General features: G+C 40.7%; 2 long non-coding RNA genes and 1 gene segment (V, D, J or C); 1 reads left to right on the forward strand and 2 right to left on the reverse strand.

The window, feature by feature from the left end:
* LOC117062917 lies at positions 1-3,535 on the reverse strand. Its single transcript, XR_004428623.1, has 2 exons — positions 3,453-3,535; positions 1-69 (listed from the first exon to the last, which is right to left on the reverse strand). It is a non-coding gene; the product is annotated as an uncharacterized LOC117062917 (long non-coding RNA).
* LOC117062913 lies at positions 3,350-21,522 on the forward strand. Its single transcript, XR_004428618.1, has 3 exons — positions 3,350-3,690; positions 15,188-15,471; positions 20,013-21,522. It is a non-coding gene; the product is annotated as an uncharacterized LOC117062913 (long non-coding RNA).
* LOC117062902 lies at positions 16,735-17,346 on the reverse strand. The segment is given in 2 exon segments: positions 16,735-17,072; positions 17,198-17,346. Coding segments are annotated over 2 exon segments (378 nt in total).

The raw sequence follows: 21,522 nt of genomic DNA on the forward strand, positions 1-21,522 counted from the left end.
TCCTTCCTCCCAGTGTAAATTTGCTTCCTAAACAGGAATCCTCATTGCTGGCGGACCCAAGCTAAGATACTGAAAAAAAATATTGTTAATCTTTCGTATGACGGGTATTTCTCATCTGAATTATAATAATTTCTTTTTCTTTTAAATATAGAAATATTCAGGTAGCACTTATTATTATTATTATTTTTTTTTTACCAATCTATTTTACATTGAATTTCTGAAGTGATTTTGTTTTTCTGTGTGTTAAAACCAAAAATTAAGTTGTAAGCCACCAACCAGCTGAATGGACTCCTCTTTTGATAGAGAGAACTTCAAAGAAATCTGAAAAACTAGGTTAGGGCATGACTGGCAGGTCGGCTTAGATGTGCCTCATTATACTATCCACCCTTTGGAGTTCAGTCACAACTGACCAGCATTATCATTACAACAGAGATCATTGGACTGATAAAACAGATACTTTGTAGCAACATGACAAATAATAGGCCCTGAAGAAAATCTAAATATTTTACCCTAAAAATATTTCTTTGATATATTCTGAAGTGGTTCTGCAAAGCTGCCTGTTGTGGGGGAAATTTGCATTCTATAGAGAATGCCCTCCCCTTACTAAGTCTTTTTTAAAAAGTCTGACATTTTTTAAAGGTCTGATAGCAACATTCACCATTTACTTTATTTGCTACTCATAGGAGTCATCTACATGACAAGAACCTTTTCTTCCACAACCCCTTTTCTAGAATCAAGTATTTCTTTATGATGAATTCAACTCTTTAGACAGAGCTTAACTCTTTCAACCAGTAGCCAGTCAGGAAAGCTTTGAATCCACCTATGACCTAGAAGCCCCTGCTTGAAGCTTTCCCAGCTTTCCAGGACAAACTAATGTATATCTGATATGTATTGATTTATGTCTTTGCCTGTAATTTCTGTATCTTCCTAAAGTGCATAAAACCACTGTACCCAACCACGTTGGGTACATGTTTACAGGATCTCGTAAGGCTGTGTCACAGGCCATAAGCCATATTTTTGGAAAAATAACCCTGTACACTGATTGAGACCTGTCTCAGATACTGTTTTGTTTACACTGGGTCACAAAATTTAAAAATCCTCTGAAATGATCCACACAGCAACAAATCTACATTAGAGACAGTGGAGTGAGCAAACCCCAACAGATAAAACTCACAAGTTAGAGGAACCTGAGTCTAAGATTTTGTCCAGCTCTCTTGATTCATAAGTAGGACAATTTTGGGGAAAATGTTTATTGTTGGTGGAATGAATAATGTCCCACCCCAAAAGAAGTCCATGTCCCCGTATCTGGAACCCAAGTGTTATAGGAGTTTCGAAGAAATTATTTTAGGCAGAGAGGAGGAAAAAGGGTCCTTGGGAAGGTTTTGTTTCTTTTAAAGCAGCTCTACTAACACTTCTTGTCTAGAAGGAAAGCCCTGGCTCCTAGAGCCAGGTTGGGGGCTTTCCTATGCAAATGCCAGCCATTAGAAACTGGATTCACCCAAACATGGTGATTCCCACTGTCTTATTCCTTGTCAACACATGTGCCTGGAGAAAAACCTGAAAGATGCTGTAGGAAGCTGAGAGCAACAGCACCACCATCCTTAAGCTTTCAGACAGGACTGAGGATGACATGGTTAGTTAGCCCATACTTCAGGGGCAAACGCATTCTATTTTCTGAGGGAGCACCAGAGAATCCTGCTTCTACTATCAACCTTCCTGACTACAGTTTCCTTGGCTTTGAAAGTTTGTAGTGGAAAAGTTAATCATAGGAATTCGGTCATTCTTGTCATACCCAACAGAGGCAAGAAACCAGGAGGAAAAGGCACTCGGGATGCAAAATATTGCTTATCGAATGCAATTGAAATAGGCCTTATTATCCCATGGAACTAATGTTTATGGTTTTTTGAATCAACATAGAAACTGACTCCCCCAGTCTTAAAATTCAAGATAGTTACACCTGTTAATCTGAGTTCTTTTTTCAGGAAACCAACCATCAGGCCTCTAGATACAATCAAAGAGCTGAAAGTTACATATCACTGAATTGAGACAGTGAGACATCAGACCCTATGCCCATCATGATTGCTTAACTGACCTCCTGCTTCCTGCTGACCAAATTATCTTCTTTACCCGTCCCTAATTCCTGTTTTCCCACATTTCTTCCCTGCTATCTAAACCCCTACTTTTAGTTGGTCAGGGAGATACATTTGTGAACGATGTCCCATCTCCTCGGCTGTGGCACCTGTTTAAAGCCTGTTCCTTGGCAATACTGTTGTCTTAGTGATTGGTTTTCTGTGTAGTGAGTGACAGGATCTACACTGAATCCCAGGCATTCCAGTAACAAAATTATCTGCAAGCTTCCCTGCTTTGGGTTATTGTAAACTGACATCAAATTTATCCACAACTTCTGAGATAACTTAATATAATTATAGGATTCAGTTTGTCCACCACTGCTTACGAGTCTGAGCTTGCCAGCTCCCAACTCTTACTAGAGCCAATAAAATTTCTCAAAAAATGATAGGTAAATAATTTCCCTTTTTCATAAAACTCTTTGTTCTTCCAACATATTGCAGACCACTGAGTTTTCCTCTATGTCCCATTTGACAAAAATTTCTTAGCAAATATTAAATTAGCAAATATTAAATTTAGAGATTTATCTCTACATTTTATTTAGATGTCAATACTTTAGACTGTAATTCTCTGTATTAAGACAATTGCTGCTTAGAACATCTATAGTGGCTTCTTCTCTGTTATATGAATTCCAACTGAAGCGACAAACTAGACTCCTCAGGTGTCATGATCTGTCTTTATTAAATCAGTAGAGGCATTGTTATGTCTGTGCAGCTGGGGCTGAGAAAGAAAAAGGAATTGTGATGCAGAGGTGACTTCATGTCCCCCTCTACTGACACCATCAGAGTGTGGCTGCATCTGAGGAACACTCTCAGACCATGGAGGCATCAGGAGGAGCAGCTGGGGCAGCCCAGCCTCACACATCTTCTCCCTGGGGGTTTATGTTCGGGTGTGTAACACTGTGGGAGGGTAACTATTATGCTGTTGACAGTAATAAGTTGCAAAATCTTCAGGCTGCAGGCTGCTGATGGTGAGAGTGAATTCTGTCCCAGATCCACTGCCACTGAACCTTGATGGGACCCCACTTGCCAAACTGGATGCAGCATAGATCAGGAGCTTAGGGGCTTTCCCTGGTTTCTGCTGATACCAAGCTAAATAACTGCTAATACCCTGACTTGCCCAGCAAGTGATGGTGACTGTGTCTCCTACAGATGCAGACAGGGAGGATGGAGACTGGGTCATCTGGATGTCACATCTGGCACCTGAGATTGGAAACAAAAACAAATGTCCACACAACTAATCACGTTATAAGAGCAGTTCCCTGAAGAGCCAGGCTGTACTGAGCACACTGGGCTGAGTAAATTTCTAGTGTTCTCCTTCCTTACCTGGGAGCCAGAGTAGCAGGACCCCTAGGAGATGAGCGGGGGCCATCATGTCCATGCTGTGTCCTGACTGTGTCTGATTCCTGCAGGAAGTGTGACCAGCCTATTAAGAAGTCTTCAGGGCAGGAGGATGTGCTCTGAGAACATGCAAATGAGCAGGGAATGGGTCAGACTGGGCACAGCTGCAGGGCTGGCTCATCAGAGTAACTCAGCACCAGCTCAGTGTCCCCAGGTGTTCCAGGTAAGACCAGGGTAGCACAAATTTGTTGGCAGAGAATATGTTTCCACTGGGGACTATTTTGTTATGAGAGACATTTTTTAGGTTTTTTTTTTTTTTTTTTTTGACAGTTTGAAATATTCCTCAGGAGTCGATGGAGTAATGTATTTCATTGGTGTATGGGGATTATTTAGAAGAGTATTCTTGTATATAGGAAATACATAGTAAAATGTTAAATGGTATGATTCTCAGGTCTTCAAAAGACTCTCATTAGATACTGATTAGGGAAGGGGTTACTTTGTACTATACTTGCAACATTTCTGTGAGTTTAACATTGTTCCTTTATTTAAAAAATTAAAATAAAATTTATTGACATGATGCTATGTATATTTGTAAGTATTAGGTAATGGTGTTATGCCATATGTTCTTACCACTATTAAGATCAAGCAATTTACTACAGATGCACAGAGATGATACCATGTTTTCTCAATGAGTGCAGCACTCCCAGATCCGCCATTATCCAGAGCTGCAGGTCTCTATAGTACCCAGAGACTAAATGGGCTGCACCTTATTCTTGTTTTTGGCACTTTCATAGTATACCTCTTTTCTGCCACTGAGTATTATTTCCCAAAGCTCATCCCTCTTAGTGAGAGTGACCACTGTGTGGAGCATGTCCCTGCCATGCACCATCAATAACACTTTCCTCTTTTACTTTTTATCAGTGACTGGGACATCACCATGACCCAGACACCAGCGACCCTGTTAACATTTTTAGGAAAGAGACACTGAATCTCTTATCAAGCAATTGCCTATGTATGTGGAGAAAGGAGTTTGATCCAAATGAACCTGGAAATGATTTGCAATCATTATATCGCACATCTCTAATGTACCCAAAAATGTCCCAGCCTGGCTCAGTAGCAGGGGAAGTGGCTCCAACTACATCGGCATCAATGGGCTGCAGCCTAGGGCTCCACAATATTTTACTGATGCCAGACTAGGGGAGCAAAATCACAGTGCTGTAGCCTGTGCACAAACCTTCTTGCTGCTTTGTAAGCAGCCTGAATTGTAAGGGAACTTGCTTACATTGAGAGAAATGAAGAAATCTCCATTTGTCCTCTAAATGTTTGCTGAAAATGAATTGACAAAAGAAAGATAAATGAGAGAAAAGGAAAACAAAATTCATTTAAAATGCAGTGGGATATCATAGCAGGGTGATTACCCAGATAACTCAATGAGATCCAGTTGTTCATATTTCCTTTCTAGGGAACAGGGAATTGGGAAGTGTAGGGAACCTGGAGAGAATAGATGAGAACAGAAGTGCATTCTCAAAAGAATAGGTAACAGCTTGTCTAGATAAAGCATCAACTTCCAATCTCTTCTATTTTTGATTCCTGTTCTGTGTTAATCTTCTCTGATATAAAATTTCCTAGGAAGAATTTTCTTGACGATAGATTTCCTTCTGGAGAATCTACTTTTAAGCAGATAAGGGATATTTAGGAAAAGACTTTTTGTGCATTTGCTGCTTTCTAAATGACTTTGGTTTTACATAATCATAACACTAATTCAACATAACTTGAGATAGTATTTTCTGGATTCCTTTACTTGTAACCCACCTGCCAGCATCCTGTTCCCGAGAGATGCAGGTAGAGACTGAAAGAGCAGTTGACCCCTGAACAACATGGAGAGTAGAGCACTGACCACAGGTGCAGTCAAAAACCTGTGTAGAACTTTTGCATCCCTAACTCAAGTGCTAATCGCTTACTTTTGACTAAAAGCCTTAGTGATGAAATGAATAGTCAATATATTATATACCCTTTTCTTCTAATAAAGTATGTTAAAGAAAAAAATGTTATTAAGAAGATCATAACAATGAGTCAATATATTTTTTACTTATTAAATGCTTACTCACAGGTGACACCCACAGAAAAAAATGTAGGTGGATCTGCAAATTTCAAACTCAAGTTATTCAAGGCTTAATTGTACCAGGATGAATGTAACAGTCCTGTCTGTAGCCTAGGGCTTTCCCCTTTGCTGTACCTCTGCTCACTTCCAATGGCCATATGTATATCTTATGCTCTTTATGATCTTGGGCAGAGAACTCTGCCTGCATGCCCTGCTAGCCAGATGGCCTGCAATGTGTATCTCTTAGGAAAGTTCTATGGTTTGACTGTGTCCTCCAGAATCCATCTGTTGTAAAGTTAATTCTCAGTGTAAAGGTATTTCCAGGTGGGGCCTATAGGGATGTGTTTAGGTCATGAGGGTGGAGCCCTCTAGTGGAATTCATTAATGCCACTATAAACAGGGATTATAAGGCTGGGATCTCGCTCTCTCTTCTGCTTGTCTGTCATGTTAAGACATGGCCTTCCTTCCTTTGAAGAACTCAACTATCCAGGCATCATCTTGAAAGTAGAGAAAGCTGACCTTAAGCTGCCCATGCCTTGATCTTAAATTTCTCATTCTCCAGAAGTGTGAGAAAATAAATTTCTGTTCTTTATGAATACACAGTGACAAGGAATCTGTTATAGCAACTTGAAATAGAACAAGAGAGACACCTGACAATCAGTGAGGACAGGATGAGAGGTATACATACCCCAGCTTTCTCATCTCTCAGGTGGAACAGCCCAGAGGAATTAAGTCCATGTTTCCACATGTGGTTGATCTTCAGTTATCCTGAGTCAGGTGGGTTGTTGATGTGTCTTTTAGCATTCATCTTCTGTTCCCTTCCTCACTTTCCTCTTTTCCTCCCAGTGTAAATTTGCTGCTTAAATGGAAGTCATCATTGCTGGTGGACCCAAACTAAGATAGTAAAAAATAAAATCATTATTCTTTGGTATGAGGGATATTAATCATCTCAATTCTTATCATTTCTTTATCTTTGACATGTAGGAATATTCAGGAAACAATTTTTCTTTACCAATCTATTTTATATTGAATTTATGCAATGATTTATTTTTCTGGGTGTTAAAACCAAAAATTAAGTTGTAAGCCACCAACCAGCTGAGTGGACTCCTCTTTTGGCAGAGGGAACTTCAAAGAAATCTGAAAAACTAGGTTAGTCCCTGACTGGCAGGTGGATTTAGATGTGCCTCATTATGCTCGCCTCCCTTTGGAGTTGAGACAAAACTGACCAGCATTATCATTACAGCTGAAATCTTTGGACTGACAAAACAGACTCTTTGTAGCAATAAGATACCATACTCCAACATGACAGATAATAGGCCCTGAAGAAAATCAAAATATTTTACCCTAAAAATATTTATTTGACCTCTTCGGAAGTGGTCCTGCAAAGCTGCCTGTTGTTGGGAAAATTTGCATTTTGTAGAGAATCTCCTCCCCTTACTAAGTCTTTCGCAAAGCATCTGACATTTTTTTTTCCTAAGGTCTGATAAGCTCCCCCCCACCCACATCTACTTTGTCTGCTACCCATAGGATTCATCTACATGACAAGAACCTTGACTTCTAGGCTCCCTTATCTAAACTCAAGCATTTCTTTATGATGAATTCAACTGTTTAGGCAGAGCTTTCCTCTTTCAACCAGTTGCCAGTCAGGAAACCTTTGAATCCACGTATGACCGGGAAGCCCTTCCTTCAAGATATCCCACCTTTCCAGGACAAACTAATGTTTATCTTATATGTATTGATTTGTGTCTTTGCCTGTAATATCTGTGTCTCCCTAAAATGTATAAAACCAACGTGTAATCCAACCACCTTGGGCACGTGTTTGCAGGACCTCCTAAGGTTGTGTCACAGGCCATAAGCCTTATCTTTGGCAAATAAACCTATAAATTGATTGAGACCTGTCTCAGATACTGTTTTGTTTACACTGGGTCAAAAAATTTAAAAATCCTCTAAAATTATCTACGCATCCATAAGTCTACAATAGAGACAGTGGAGTGAGCACATCCCAACAGCTAAAACTCACAAATTAGAGGACTCACAAGTTAGACTCTGACTAAGTCTAAGATTTTGTCTGGCTCTCTTGCTTCATAAAAATACTTCATGATTTTTAAAATTTTACTCCAGAGAGGACAATTTTGGGGAATATATTAATTTTGGGTGGAATCAATAATGTCCTACCTCAAAAGATGTCCATGTCCTTGTCTCTGGAACCCAAGTTTTATAGGAGTTATTAAGAAGTTATTTTAGGCAGATGGAGAGGAAAAGGGGTCCTTGGGAAGGTTTTGTTTCTTTTAAAACAACTCCAGAAATGTGTTTTGTCTGCTAGGAAAGCACTGGCTCTTAGAGCCAGGCAGGCAAGCTTTGATACGCAAATGAAAGCCATGAGAAACTGGGTTCACCCAAACATGGTAATTCCCACCTTCTTCTTCCTTGCCCTGACATGTGCCTGGCAACATGACTGCCCCAACATATCCCCATGTGTGTAGAATATTATGGTGCCCTACATTTGCATATTAAAAGGCTAGGGTGGGAGGGCCAGTTTTTTCTCAGGCTACATGAATGACATGCCTGGTCACACCAATTCCCTGAGCCCTATGCAAATCAGACACCACCTCCTTCAGCCTCCTCCTATAAGCGCCACTTTTCCACTGCACATGGAATTATCTCTCTGTTCGAATCTCCCGTCCTCTGTCTCTGTATGGGGAAGCTGTTTAGCTGTTTTCTTCTTCCTTGCTTGTTGCATATTAAACTTATCTCTCCTTAAAACCACCCCACGAGTTTCTGTGGCATTTTATCTAAAGCAGTGTGAGACCAAGAACCCTGGTGTTCCTCCAGTCACTGCGGCTGTATCATAAGGATTCTCCCTTACATAGCAAAAAATGACCTTGACAGATGTAAGTTAAGGACTTTAGGAATAAGCAACCTGGTTATCCAGATGAAATCAACATAATCACAAAGGTGCTTAAAATAGAGGAGGAGGCTGGCAGTCAGAGAGGAGCTGGGACAATGGGGAGGGATGTGGTTTAAGTAAGGGAGGGGCCATGGAACCAGAAATATGGGAGCACCTTGAACATAAGAAGCAGAAAATCAAGTTCTCTCCTCTGGAGCATCCAGAAGGATTACAGCCCTACTGACACCTTACCATTAGCTCAGTGAGACTTCTGACCCCCACAGGGTAATATCTTTATGTTGTGTGATGCCAATAAGACTGTGGCAAGTTATACAGCAGCATTGGAAAGTAATCCAAGGGGGAAGAAATGTCTTTCGCCTCACTGAGCTCGTGGCTGTCCTCTGTTCTTGGAAATATTTCCACCTTATTATCTGGTGTCAGTTATGACAACAGAAAGAGTACATTTTTTTCTGAAAGAAGATCTAGTACAAGAATTGTTTTTAGCTAGAAAATCTCTTGGGTAAAATCGCATGATTATCTCTTATATGATCTGGGTATCACAGAGTTTAGGGGTCACATGTCACTGCACGTGATAGGAGGAAGAGGGTTATGTTTGTTGGTTTGTTTTCATATTAGGAGGGAAAATTAGATTTTTAGGACACAATCTGAGAGTGACAGACAGAGTTAGAGCTATTGTAAGAGAAAGAGGAGATGTGGAAGGAGTCAGGGCAATGAAACATGTGACCCTGCTTCCAATCTAAAAGAAAGTCATTGATTTTAGAAGGTGAAGCAAAGCTCTTCACCTTCCATCTTCTTAGGAAGGATCAAATTCTTCCCAGAGTCCCTGCCCCTCCTTCACTCCCCTGACATTGCATTGTGGAGCTAATCACATGTGCCCTTAATCCCTGCTCCTGTCCCAGGCTGGGAGAGGGTCACTGTCCTCACCACGCCCAGCAGGATAGAGCTGGTGCCCTACGCACCAAAGGAGAAGAGGATGGTTTCTGTGCAGGCCATAAAGGCTTTACCACACTACATTTCACTATAATTCTCAGTAAAGTTGTGTGGAGAGAAGACAACATATGGGCAACTTTACCTGGTGGGATTAAAAGAGGCCAGGCTCTGAGAATGACAGTGAATTCACATGTCTACTTTTCCAGGTGGCAAATGCTAGCTTTAGCAAGTGTGGAAATGTGGACTTTGAGTTTAAGAACAAGACAGACTTTCAGGTACTGCAATAAATTAGGAGACATTTGGAATAGGGCCCTTACTCCAGGGCTAAGGTCAGGCTGGCAGTGCCTGAGAGCTGCCAGGTGCTGGCCCTGGGCTGTGGGGGAAGCAGTTGCTCTCCTGAGCCACAGGGCTGAGGACCTGGAAGGAACCACAGGCCCTGGCAACAGGGCTGCCTGGCAGGGTCTTGAGGAAAGGAAACTGCTCAGAAATTCACAGGAGCTGCATTAAGCATATATCCCGCAGCCTGGCAAGAGTGAAAGTCTCAGAGACCCAGACCTTAGGGTTCGGGCGGGGTTCCTGGGCTGGGTGCTGTCAAGTCTATCTTCCCTGGTCCTGAATGACTGAGACCCTGATGGAGCCAAAGACGGAGGGTCAGCAAATGTCCTCAAAGTCTTTACTCGGCGAGACTCTGTTCTGCTTGGAAAGAAATGAAACACATGCTACACAAATAAACATAAAATTATGTGTCTATATAATATGAATTTCTATTGTAGACCTTATATTTTGAATACATATTTAAGAAATAAATTGTATTTATATATTTGTATAATATGAATTTCTACTGTAAACTTACATTTTGAATACATATTTAAGAAATAAATTGTATTTATATATTTGTATAAACTATGTATCTCTGCATAAATATATGATGCACCTTTATATATCAAGACATATAACTTTGATTGCTAGTATAAGGTATAGCTTTAAACTTTAATAAATTGAACGTGAACATTGAAAACAAGCACTGGGTGCACCACCTCATGGCCCCTTCCTCACTCCAGGGCCTGAGGGTCATAAAGCTCAGAACCCTCTTCCATGTGCACCCTGGGCCTAGAGCAGTGAACTGCCCATTGCAGAGGATCGTGAGCGACCTGAGGAGCGTCTGAGGAATCACAGAGCAGCAGATGCTCAGGAGATGGATAGTGAGTCTGGTCCCTGATTGGAGGAATGTTTTGTCCCCAGAGTTCAGCATAAACAAGTCCTCCTCTGGTCATTTCTGTCAAAAAAATCAGCACACGTGGCCCAGAGGCTGCATGGTCACAGGAAGAAGCCCCTCCGTGGCTCACTCCCAGCTTCCCCTCTGACTGGGGTGATGTGAGATCTCTCTGCCCAGCTTTCATGGCTCACTAGCTGCTGGGACTCTTGACAATGGCCTATGTCTGCCCCACGCACAAGCTTCTCAACAGTTGCCATTTTACTTTCTGCTCTCCGATAACTACAACTTGGCAACCATGACCCTTCCACAAAGATTCATGGAGTGAGGTCAGAACTGTGGGTTCAGCAATGTGCCGGGGCATGTATGTAAGAGAAACAAGGCGTGGCCAGCCTATGTCTGAAGTGAGGATTAATTTGCATTATGACTTGGGAGTAGGAGGTGGGAGAAAACATCCTGACATGCTCCATGCACTGATGCCCACAAGATACACTAGAGGTGCCCATAGAGGAGGTGGGAAGGGGGTGTGAGGCAAAGAGAGATGTGAATTCAGAGGTGTCCCCCAACCTGTTCCTCGAGAAGATTTCAGACTCTTAGTAGTCCCTGGCCACTTTGAGAGACCGAGAAGAAAGGATCACATAAGGCCAAGAATTTGATGCCAGCCTGGGCAATATAGGGAGACCCCATGTCTACAACACACACACACACACACACACGCACTATTTGTTAAAATGTGTGAACAATGGCATCACAAAGTGATTATGTATTAACATTTGCTCAGAAATTTAGAAAACAAAGCATGTCTTCTGAGCTAACAATACTTTAATAAATATGTTAATTTTTTAACTATAGTAAATACAGAGAACACAAAATTGTCTCTCTTAAACATTCCTAAGAGTGGAGTTCAATGGCATTAAATATATTCACATTGTTCTGCTATTACTACTGACACTAAATCCAGAATGGTTTTCATCAGATAAAAATTAATATCTATATCCCTTAAACAATATTCTCCTCCATTTTCTCTATCCCTGCCCCCTCCAACCTCCATTCCAGTTCTGTCCCTATGTCAGTGACATCTTTGAAGCAGGTTCACCATGCACTGGTTACCAACGTACTTGAGTCTGGGAAACAGAACACCCTACACAGCGAGTTACCTGAAGAAGGCTTTTCATTTACAGAGAAGCAGCAAGGGAACACAAAAGTCTTGGACTTATGGGTCAGTTCCCCAAGGCACAGGAAAGCCATGTGGAGCTGATGGAGTCAACTGTGTGTCCCCTGCTTGCACCACAGCTCAGGAACCCGGGAAAGCAGCCACACTGGGTTTTATATCCTGGGATAACAAGATACACAGGGCTAACATGCTAAAGGACATTCCATTCTGTGGGAAATTCGTATAGAGCACGGGTAGGTTCTTCTGTATAGTTCTTCTCTATTTCAGGATGTTACAATTCCAGCACATTCTACAATTATTCCTGAGAACTCTTAAAATAAGCAAGAGAGAACTAAAATAAGCAGGAGAGAATTAAGTCAGTCCAGGGTCACTGGAGAACGGTCTTGCAGTTACCCCATCACCTAGACATCTCCCTTAGCAAAGCTAGCACATTTCATATGCCCACCAACTTCCCCTGAACTAGAGGTGGAAGTTTATCTTTTCAGATTGATGAAGCACCTTGATTAACACAATCTCAATGCAGATTATTATGCCAGAGTGAGAGAACATTTCACTGGGCCAAGAAAAGCTAGTACCACTCGCAGGAGGATAAGACCCCCCAAAGCAGGGACTAAGATGTTAAGAAGTGTAAGGGGGATCTTTCAGATGCACCATTCTCTGCAGCCAGTGAGCCTGCTTTAGGATCAACTCTACTTGTATTTCTAGGACACCTGAGGTGTTTACCCAGGTACAGTAGCCAGTGTTGGGTGTTGGTAATTGCATGGAAAGTCTCCATTGGGTTCCCTGAGAAAGTGCCCATTGTCATGTTGATTGGGTAGTGAGGCTGTTTCTTGGTCAGAGTGAAGTCTGATGTGGTATCCAAAAACATGACATAAATTCCTCTCAAGAATCACGATGGTAGCCCTAGCATCGAACCGAGTGATATATATTTAGCTTTCCAGGAAGCAAGCTATTGCCATAGCCCTTTTCTGTACACAGGGGATCCTTTAATAGTTCAGTCACTCAGTTGCTGTTTTCCTGACCAGGTGGCTGGATTGTTGACAATGGCCCATGATTTAGTGGAAATGGAGCAAAATATAGTGTAGGGACAGCCTGCATGGCTACTGTCATTGCATGTAGTTTGGCCCATGGGCAGAATGTCCATGTTCAGTGTCAGTCAAAAGACGCCATCCCCTGGCTGGATGGTGGCCACACCCAGTGGACCCCCTGGCATGTGTTTTATACAATCATCAGGGCCCCATGCCATACTGACACAGGCATGACTCTGAATCTTTGACTGTGTGGCCAGAGGAGAAACTCAATTGTCCTCTGTGGGTTATTTGTTCCCTTCCAGCAAGCTTGCCATTTGTTCATGGGGCACATGGGTCCTCTGAGATCCTGGTTAGGATTGATTCTGACTGTACCATTTCCATTTAATAATTTGGATCTGTGGGGCCTGTCTAGTTTTATTGACTGTGTTCGTAGGCACCAAAGTGAGAATGGCTAAAGTAGCAGTGTCACGCCTGGTGCTCTAGCTCTGAGATACTCAGCCCTATCAGTTTCCTGCAGCAGGCAAGGAGTTGCCATTCAAAAGAGGCACAACTGGTGGCTGCTGCAGGAAACTTTTGTGTCCTGAAGTGACTCTGCTGCACCCAGTGACACTAGAATCACCTGACATCAGCTGTTAGGCTGAGCCCTGATGTGTGGTACAATGTGAGAGGTTCAGGAGGGGTCATTCTTCTTGTCAAATTAGATATTCAGAAGAGCCAGTAGCACTCTAAGTCTCAGCTGGGGGAAACTCATATTATTGAGTCCCCACAGGGACCTCCATAACATTGGTTCAGGAGACTCCCTGGGAAAGCTGGGAAAGGTGACTGACTAAAGTCCATGTGTTGAATCATGGTCATTATTAAAAGCCCCTGCACATTAATGGCATTTTGATTAATATTCACTTGGAGAGCATTTTTGTTTGGATTATGGCTCAGTTTTAAAACATCTAGTCATAGCTCTTCCAGAATGACTTTGTCTGTAATCATCCTGTTTCATTTCTTTTAAGGTCTGATGATCTGTCAAAACCAACAGCCAATATTATTAAAATGTTCTTCTCTTTCCAATGCGATTATCAAATGTAATCCTTGCAGTTTACCCACTGTTATGATTTTTACATTTCCAGGGCTTCCTTGACAATGGCACTGATGTGACTCCATCCAGCATCCATTGTTGTGAGAACTCTATTTGGCATATCATCATTGTGGGCATGAACATAATGGAGACTTTCATAGGCTGCGATGGTTAATATTCAACATTAGTCAAAATTTGATACCCTTGGAGCCTTACTGGGTTGGAAAATATTTTTGGGTAAGGAAAATCATTTGATAGAGTTTTAAAAATAAAGGCTACACATAAATTTTCTGCAGCAAGAGTATGAAATATGTGTGGTCCAGAATACAATTTTTTATAGAATGTGACAAAAATTATTCAAATATATTCAATTTAGAAAATAATTTTACAAAGAGGCATATATTGCGTATATATAGAATAAACACACTTAAGTATAAGTACTATATATATTTGTAGCCAACATTTTATCAAATAAAAATATATTCATTTGTATGTATCTTACATACATGTATGGACATTTTTCATAAATATGGTAAATTTTAATGTTTTATTGAAATACTAGTTTCAATTTTGTCATTAATTTTCTCTTAATAACTTTATAATTTGATTACTAAATATTTACATTTATGCCACTAATTTAAGAAAAAATACATGTGTGTATATACAGGTAGAGATGTAAATATTGTATCAGTAAGCTTTTATGCATTAATGATTGATAACTGGTTAAACACACAACTCAGTGACTGGTAACAGTAAACATTAATTTTCATGTGCATGGATGCTCATGTTCACAATAACCTGGCTGATCAAGGGAGGGCTCAGGTGAGTGGTTCCTCTACACAGCACTGAGCTTGTCTTCAGCCTGGACATATCAATTGTCTGAGGACAAGGCTGAACAGCAGTGGCTACACATGACTCAGGATTCTTGTGGCAGGTCACAGGAGTGAACAACATCCCAAACTAAACTGCACAGCTGAATTTAAGTCCAATAATTTCTAACATAGCTTCACACATTTAAAATATATTCCTTTATTTCAGTGAGTACAAATTTTTAAGAAAATGTTCACTCCATTTAATTATAGAGGTGTTTGATCATTCCATTTACAAATAATTATGTTTTCAACCTTTACAATGTTGAAAATATTTGCAAATGTTAATTTGCATTAATAAGAACATAAAGCGGGATGTGCTTTCAACATGTGGCTTTAAATATAATTTATTTAAATGGCCTCATGGGGGAAAAATCATTTTAACTGACATAAATATTCCCTTTTTCCTCTCTTGTTTCTTATAGAGTTGCCCAATAAGAAGTCCTCCCATGAGATTTGGAAGTCAGAAAAGGATGACTCAATATTCTCCACTGCTACCTAAGACAGACACAGGGACAGAGGTGAGGACTGCAGAAACACCTGGAACGATGCTGTAGGAAGCTGAGAGCATCAGCACCCCTACCCCTAAGCTTCCAGACAGGACTGAGGACCACAGGGTTAAACAGCCCATACTTCAGGGGAAGACGCATTCTGTTTCCTGAAGGAGCACCAGAGATTCCTGCTTCTAATATCAGCTTTTAAGACTACTGTATCCTTGGCTTTGAAAGGTTGTAGTGTGAAAATTGATCTTGGGAATTTGGTCATTCTTGTCATACCCAACAGAGCCAAGAAACCAGAGGGGAAAGACACTCAGGGTGCAAAATATTGCTTATAGAATGCAATTGAAATAGGCCTTATTATCCCATGGAACTAATGTTTATGGTTTTTTGAATAAACATAGAAATTGGCATCCCCAGTCTTAAAAGTCAAGATAGTTACATCTGTCTTACCTCAGATTTTTTTGTCTTTCAGTAAACCAACAAACAGTCCTCCCAGATACTATCAAGGAGCTGAAACTTACATATCACTGAATTGGGACAGTGAGACATCAGACCCTTTGCCCATTATGATTGCCTCACTGACGTCCTGCCTCCCATTACTAAATTATCTTCCTTACCCCTTGCTAACTCCTGTTTTCCCACATTTCTTCCCTGCTATATAAACTCCTAATCTCAGTTGGTCAGGGAGATACATTTGTGAACAGTGTCCCATCTCCTCGGCTGCAGCACCTGATTAACTCCTGTTCTTGGCAATACTTGTTGTCTTACTGATTGGCTTTCTGTGTGCTGAGCAGCAGGATCTTCACTGAATCCCTGGCATTTCAGTAACAAAATTGTCTGCAACTTCACTGCTTTGGCTTATTGTAACCTGAAATCAAATTTACCCACAACTTCTGAGATAACTTAATGTAATTCTAGGATTCAGTTTGTCCACCACTGCTTACGAGTCTGTGCTTGCCAGCTCCCAACTCTTACTAGAGCCAATAAAATTTCTCAAAGAACAATAGGTAACAATTTCCCTTTTTCATACAACTCTTTGTTCTTCCAACATACTGCAGACCATTGAGTTTTCCTGTACGTCCCATTTGGCAAAAATTTCTTAGCAAATAAAACATTAAATTTAGAGATTAATCTCTACATTTTGTTTAGACTTCAATACTTTAGACTCTAATTCTCTGTATTAAGACAATTCCTGCTTAGAATATCTATAGTGGTTTCTTTTCTGTTATATGAATTCCAACTGAAGCCACAAACTAGACTCCTCAGGTGTCATGATCTCTGTCTTTATTAAATCAGCAGAGGCATTGTTATGTCTGTGCAGCTGGGGCTGAGAAAAGAAAAAGAAATTGGGATGCAGAGGTGACTTCATGTCCCCCTCTACTGACACCATCAGAGTGTGGCTGCATCTGAGGAACACTCTCAGACCATGGAGGCATCAGGAGGAGCAGCTGGGGCAGCCCAGCCTCACACATCTTCTCCCTGGGGGTTTATGTTCGGGTGTGTAACACTGTGGGAGGGTAACTATTATGCTGTTGACAGTAATAAGTTGCAAAATCTTCAGGCTGCAGGCTGCTGATGGTGAGAGTGAATTCTGTCCCAGATCCACTGCCACTGAACCTTGATGAGACCCCACTTTGCAAACTGGATGCCTTATAGATCAGGAGCTTAGGGGCTTTCCCCGGTTTCTGCTGATACCAAGCTAAATAACTGCTAATACCCTGACTGGCTTGGCAAGTGATGGTGACTGTGTCTCCTACAGATGCAGACAGGGAGGATGGAGACTGGGTCATCTGGATGTCACATCTGGCACCTGAGATTGGAAACATAAAAACAAATGTCCACACAACTAATCACGTTGTAAGAGAAGTTCCCTGAAGAGCCAGGCTGTACTGAGCACACTGGGCTGAGTAAATTTCTAGTGTTCTCCTTCCTTACCTGGGAGCCAGAGTAGCAGGACCCCTAGGAGATGAGCGGGGGCCATCATGTCCATTCTGTGTTCTGACTGGGTCTGACTCCTGCGCGAAGTGTGACCAGCCTATTAAGAAGTCTTCACGGTAGGAGGATGTGCTCTGAGAACATGCAAATGAGCAGGGGATGGGGGCAGATTGGGCACAGCTGCAGGGCTGGCTCATCAGGGTAACTCAGCACCAGCTCAGTGTCCCCAGGTGTTCCAGGTAAGACCAGGGTAGCACAAATTTGTTGGCAGAGAATAAGTTTGCACTGGGGACTATTTTGTCACGAGAGACATTTTTAAGGTATTTTTTTTTTTTTTTTTTACAATTTGAAATATTCCTCAGGAGTCGATAGAGTATGTATTTCATTGGTATATGGGGATTATTAGGAGAATATTCTTGTTTGTAGAAATACATAGTAAAATGTTAAACGGTATGATTCTGAGGTCTTCAAAAGACTCTCATTAGACACTGGTTAGGGAAGGGATTAGTTTGTCCTATACTTGCAACATTTCTGTGAGTTTAATATTGCTCCTTTATAAAAAAAAATAAAAATAAAATTTATTGACATGATGCTATGTATTTTCATTAAGAATCAAGCAAATGGTGTTTTGCCATTTTTCTTACCACTATAAGATGAAGCAATTTACTGCAGATGCACAGAGATGATACCGTGTTTCCTCAATGAATGCAGCACTCACAGATCCACCATTATCAAGAGCTGCAAGTCTCTATAGTACCCAGAGACTAAATGGGCGGCACCTTATTTTTGTTTTGGGCTCCTCCATAGTCTACCTTCTTTTCTGCCACTGAGTATTATTTCCCAAAGTTCTTCTCTCTTAGTGAGGGTGACCACTGTATGGAACATGTCCCTGCCATGCACCATCAATGCCACTTTCCTCTTTTACATTTCATCAGTGATTGGGACATCACCATGACCCAGACACCAGCGACCCTGTTAACATTTTTAGGAAAGAGATACTGAATCTCTTATCAAGCAATTGCCTATGTACATGGAGAAAGGAGTTTGATACAAATGAAACCGGAAATGATTTGCAGTCGTTATATTGCACATCTCTAATGTGACCAAAAATGTCCCAGCCTGGCTCAATAGCAGAGGAAGTGGATCTAACTATGTCAGCATCAGTTGTCTGCAGCCTAGGATTGTACAAAATTTTACTGATGCCTGACTTGGCGAGCCAAATCACAGTGCTTCCTCCCTTCCTGCAAATCCCATGCACAAACCTTCCTGCAGCTTTGTAAGCCACCAGAATTTTAAGGGATTTGGTTATATTGCAAGAAAGGAAGAATGTTTCATTTGTACTCTTAATAAACTGACAAAATAAATAAACTGACAAAAGGAAGATTAGTAAGAGAAAAGGCAAACAAAATTCATTTGAAGTGCAGCAGGATATCATAGTAGGACGATTACCCAGATAACTCAATGAGATCCAGTTGTTCATATTTCCTTTCTAGGAAACAGGGAATTGGGAAGTGTAGGCAACCTGGAGAGGATAGATGAGAATAGAAGTGCATCCTCAAAAGAACAGATAATAGCCTGTCTGGATAAAGTATCAATTCCCAGTCTCTTCTACTTTAGATTCCTCTTTTGTGTTACTCTTCCCTGATATAAAAATTCTCAGGAAGAATTTTCTTGACATTTGGATTCCTTCTGGAGAATCTGCTTTTTGGCAGATAAGGGATGTTCAGGAAAAGGGTTTTTGTGCATTTGCTGCTTTCTAAATGCCTTTGGTTTTACATAATCATCATACCAATGCAGCATAGTTTGAGATGTTATTTTCTGGATTCCTTTACTTGCAACCCACCTGCCAAGATGCTGTTTCAGAGAGATGCAGCTACAGACTGAAAGGGCCGTTGACCCCTGAACAATGTGGAAGTTGGGGCACTGAGCACTGGTGCAGTGGAAAACCTGTGTAGAACTTTTGCATTTCTAGTTTAAGTACTAATAGCTTATTTTGACTGCTAGTCGTAGTGATAAAATAAATAGTTGATTAATACTTTTTTAAAGTCATTTATATTATATACTCTATTATTCCAATAAAGTATGCTAAAGAAAAAATGTTATTAAGAAAACTATAAAAAGAAGAAAATATATTTACTACTTATTAAGTGCTTGCTCACAGGTGACTCACAGAGAAGAAATATAAGTAGATTTGCTAGTTTCAGACCCAAGTTATTCAAGGGTTAACTGTACCAGGATGAATGTTGGAGTCCCCATCTGTAGTCTAGGGCTTTCCCTTTGCTGTACCTCTGCTCATTTCCAATGGCAATATACATGTCTTATGTTCTTTACAGTCTTCGGCAGAGAACTCTGCCTGCATACATTGCTGACCAAATGGCCAGGAATGGGTATCTCTTAGGCAAGTTCTATGCTTTCCCTGTGTCCTCCAGAATCCATCTGTTGTAAAGTTAATTCTCAGTGTAATGGTATTGCCAGGTGGGGCCTACCGGGATGTGTTTAGGTCATCAGGGTGGAGCCCTCTAGTGGAATACATTAATGTCACTACAAACAGGGATTGTAGGGCTGGGATCCCTTTCTCTTTCTCTCTCTCTCTCTCTCTCTCTCTCTCTCTCTCTCTCTCTCTCTCTCTCTCTTTCTCTCTTCTGCTCATTTGTCATGTTACGATATGGCCTTCCTTCCTTTGAAGGACCCGAAATTCCAGGCATCATCTTGAAAGCAAAGAAAGCAGACCTTAACCTGCCCATGCCTTGATCTTAAATTTCCCATTCTCCAGAAGTGTGAGAAAATAAATATCTGTTCCTTATGAATTACACAGTGACAAGGAATCTGTTAGAGAAGCTTGAAAGAGAACAATTGGGACAGCTCACAATCAGTGAGGACAGGATAAGGTGTACACATACCCCAGCTTCATCATCTCTCAGATGGAACAGCCCAGAGGAATTTAGTCTATGTTTTCACATGTGGTTGATCTTCAGTTCTCCTGAGTCAGGTAGGTTGTTGTGTCTTTTACCAATCATCTTCTGTTCCCTTCCTCACTTTCCTCCTTTCTTCCCAGTGTAAATTTGTTGCCTAAACAGGAATCCTCACTGCTGGTGGACCGAAACTCAGATAGTTAAAAACAAAAATCATTAATCTTTTGTATGAGAGGTATTTCTCATCTGAATTCTAATAATTTCTTTTCTTGGAAATGTAGGAATATTTAGGAAACACTTAATTTTTCTTTACCAATCTATTTCAGATTGAATTTATGCAGTGATTTTGTTTTTCTGTGTGTTAAAACCAAAAATTAAGTTGTAAGCCACCAACCAGCTGAATGGACTCCTCTTTTGGCAGAGACAACTTCAAAGAAATTTGAAAAACTAGGTTAGGCCATGACTGGCAGGTGGGTTTAAATGTGCCTCATTATGCTCTCCTCATGTTGGAGTTCAGACACAACTGACCAGCATTATCATTACAATAGAGATCTTTCAAGTGACAAAACAGATACTTTGTAGCAATAAGATATCATACTCCAATGTGACAGATAATAGGCCCTGAAGAAATTCTAAATATTTTACCCTAAAATATTTATTTGACCTGTTCAGTAGTGGTCCTGCTAAGCTGCCTGTTGTGGGGGAAATTTGCATTCCATAGAGAATCTCCTCCCCTTACTAAGTCTTTTCCAAAGAGTCTGACATTTTTTTAAAGGTCTTATAAGCAACATTCACCATCTACTTCATTTGCTACCCATAGGATTCATCTATATGACAAAAATCCCCATTTTCTAAACTCAAGCATTTTTTATGGTGAATTCAACTCTTTAGGGAGAGCTTAACTCTTTCAAACAGTAGCCAGTCAGGAAAGCTTTGACTCCACCTATGACCTGGAAGCCCCTGCTTCATGATATCCCACCTTTCCAAGACAAACTAATGTATATCTGATATGTATTGATTTATGTCTTTGCCAGTAATTTCTGTGTCACTCTAAAGTGCATAAAACCAATGTGTAATCCAATCACTTTGGGCACATGTTTGCAGGACCTCCTAAGGCATTGTCACAGGCCATAAGACATATATTTGGCAAAATAACTCTATAAATTGATTAAGACCTGTCTCAGATAGAGTTTTGTTTACACTGGGTCACAAAATTTAAAAATCCTCTAAAACTATCTACATATCAATAAATCTACATTAGAGACAGCGGAGTGAGCAAACCCCAGCAGATAAAACTCACAAGTTAGAGGAACCTGAGTCTAAGATTTTGTCCAGTTCTCTTGATTCATAAAAATACTTCATGATTTTTAAAATTTTACTTTAGAGAAGGACAATTCTGGGGAAGATGTTTAT

The sequence above is a fragment of the Trachypithecus francoisi genome, unplaced genomic scaffold (genome assembly GCF_009764315.1).
Source record: "Trachypithecus francoisi isolate TF-2019V2 unplaced genomic scaffold, Tfra_2.0 Lachesis_group17, whole genome shotgun sequence".
Lineage (NCBI taxonomy): Eukaryota > Metazoa > Chordata > Mammalia > Primates > Cercopithecidae > Trachypithecus > Trachypithecus francoisi.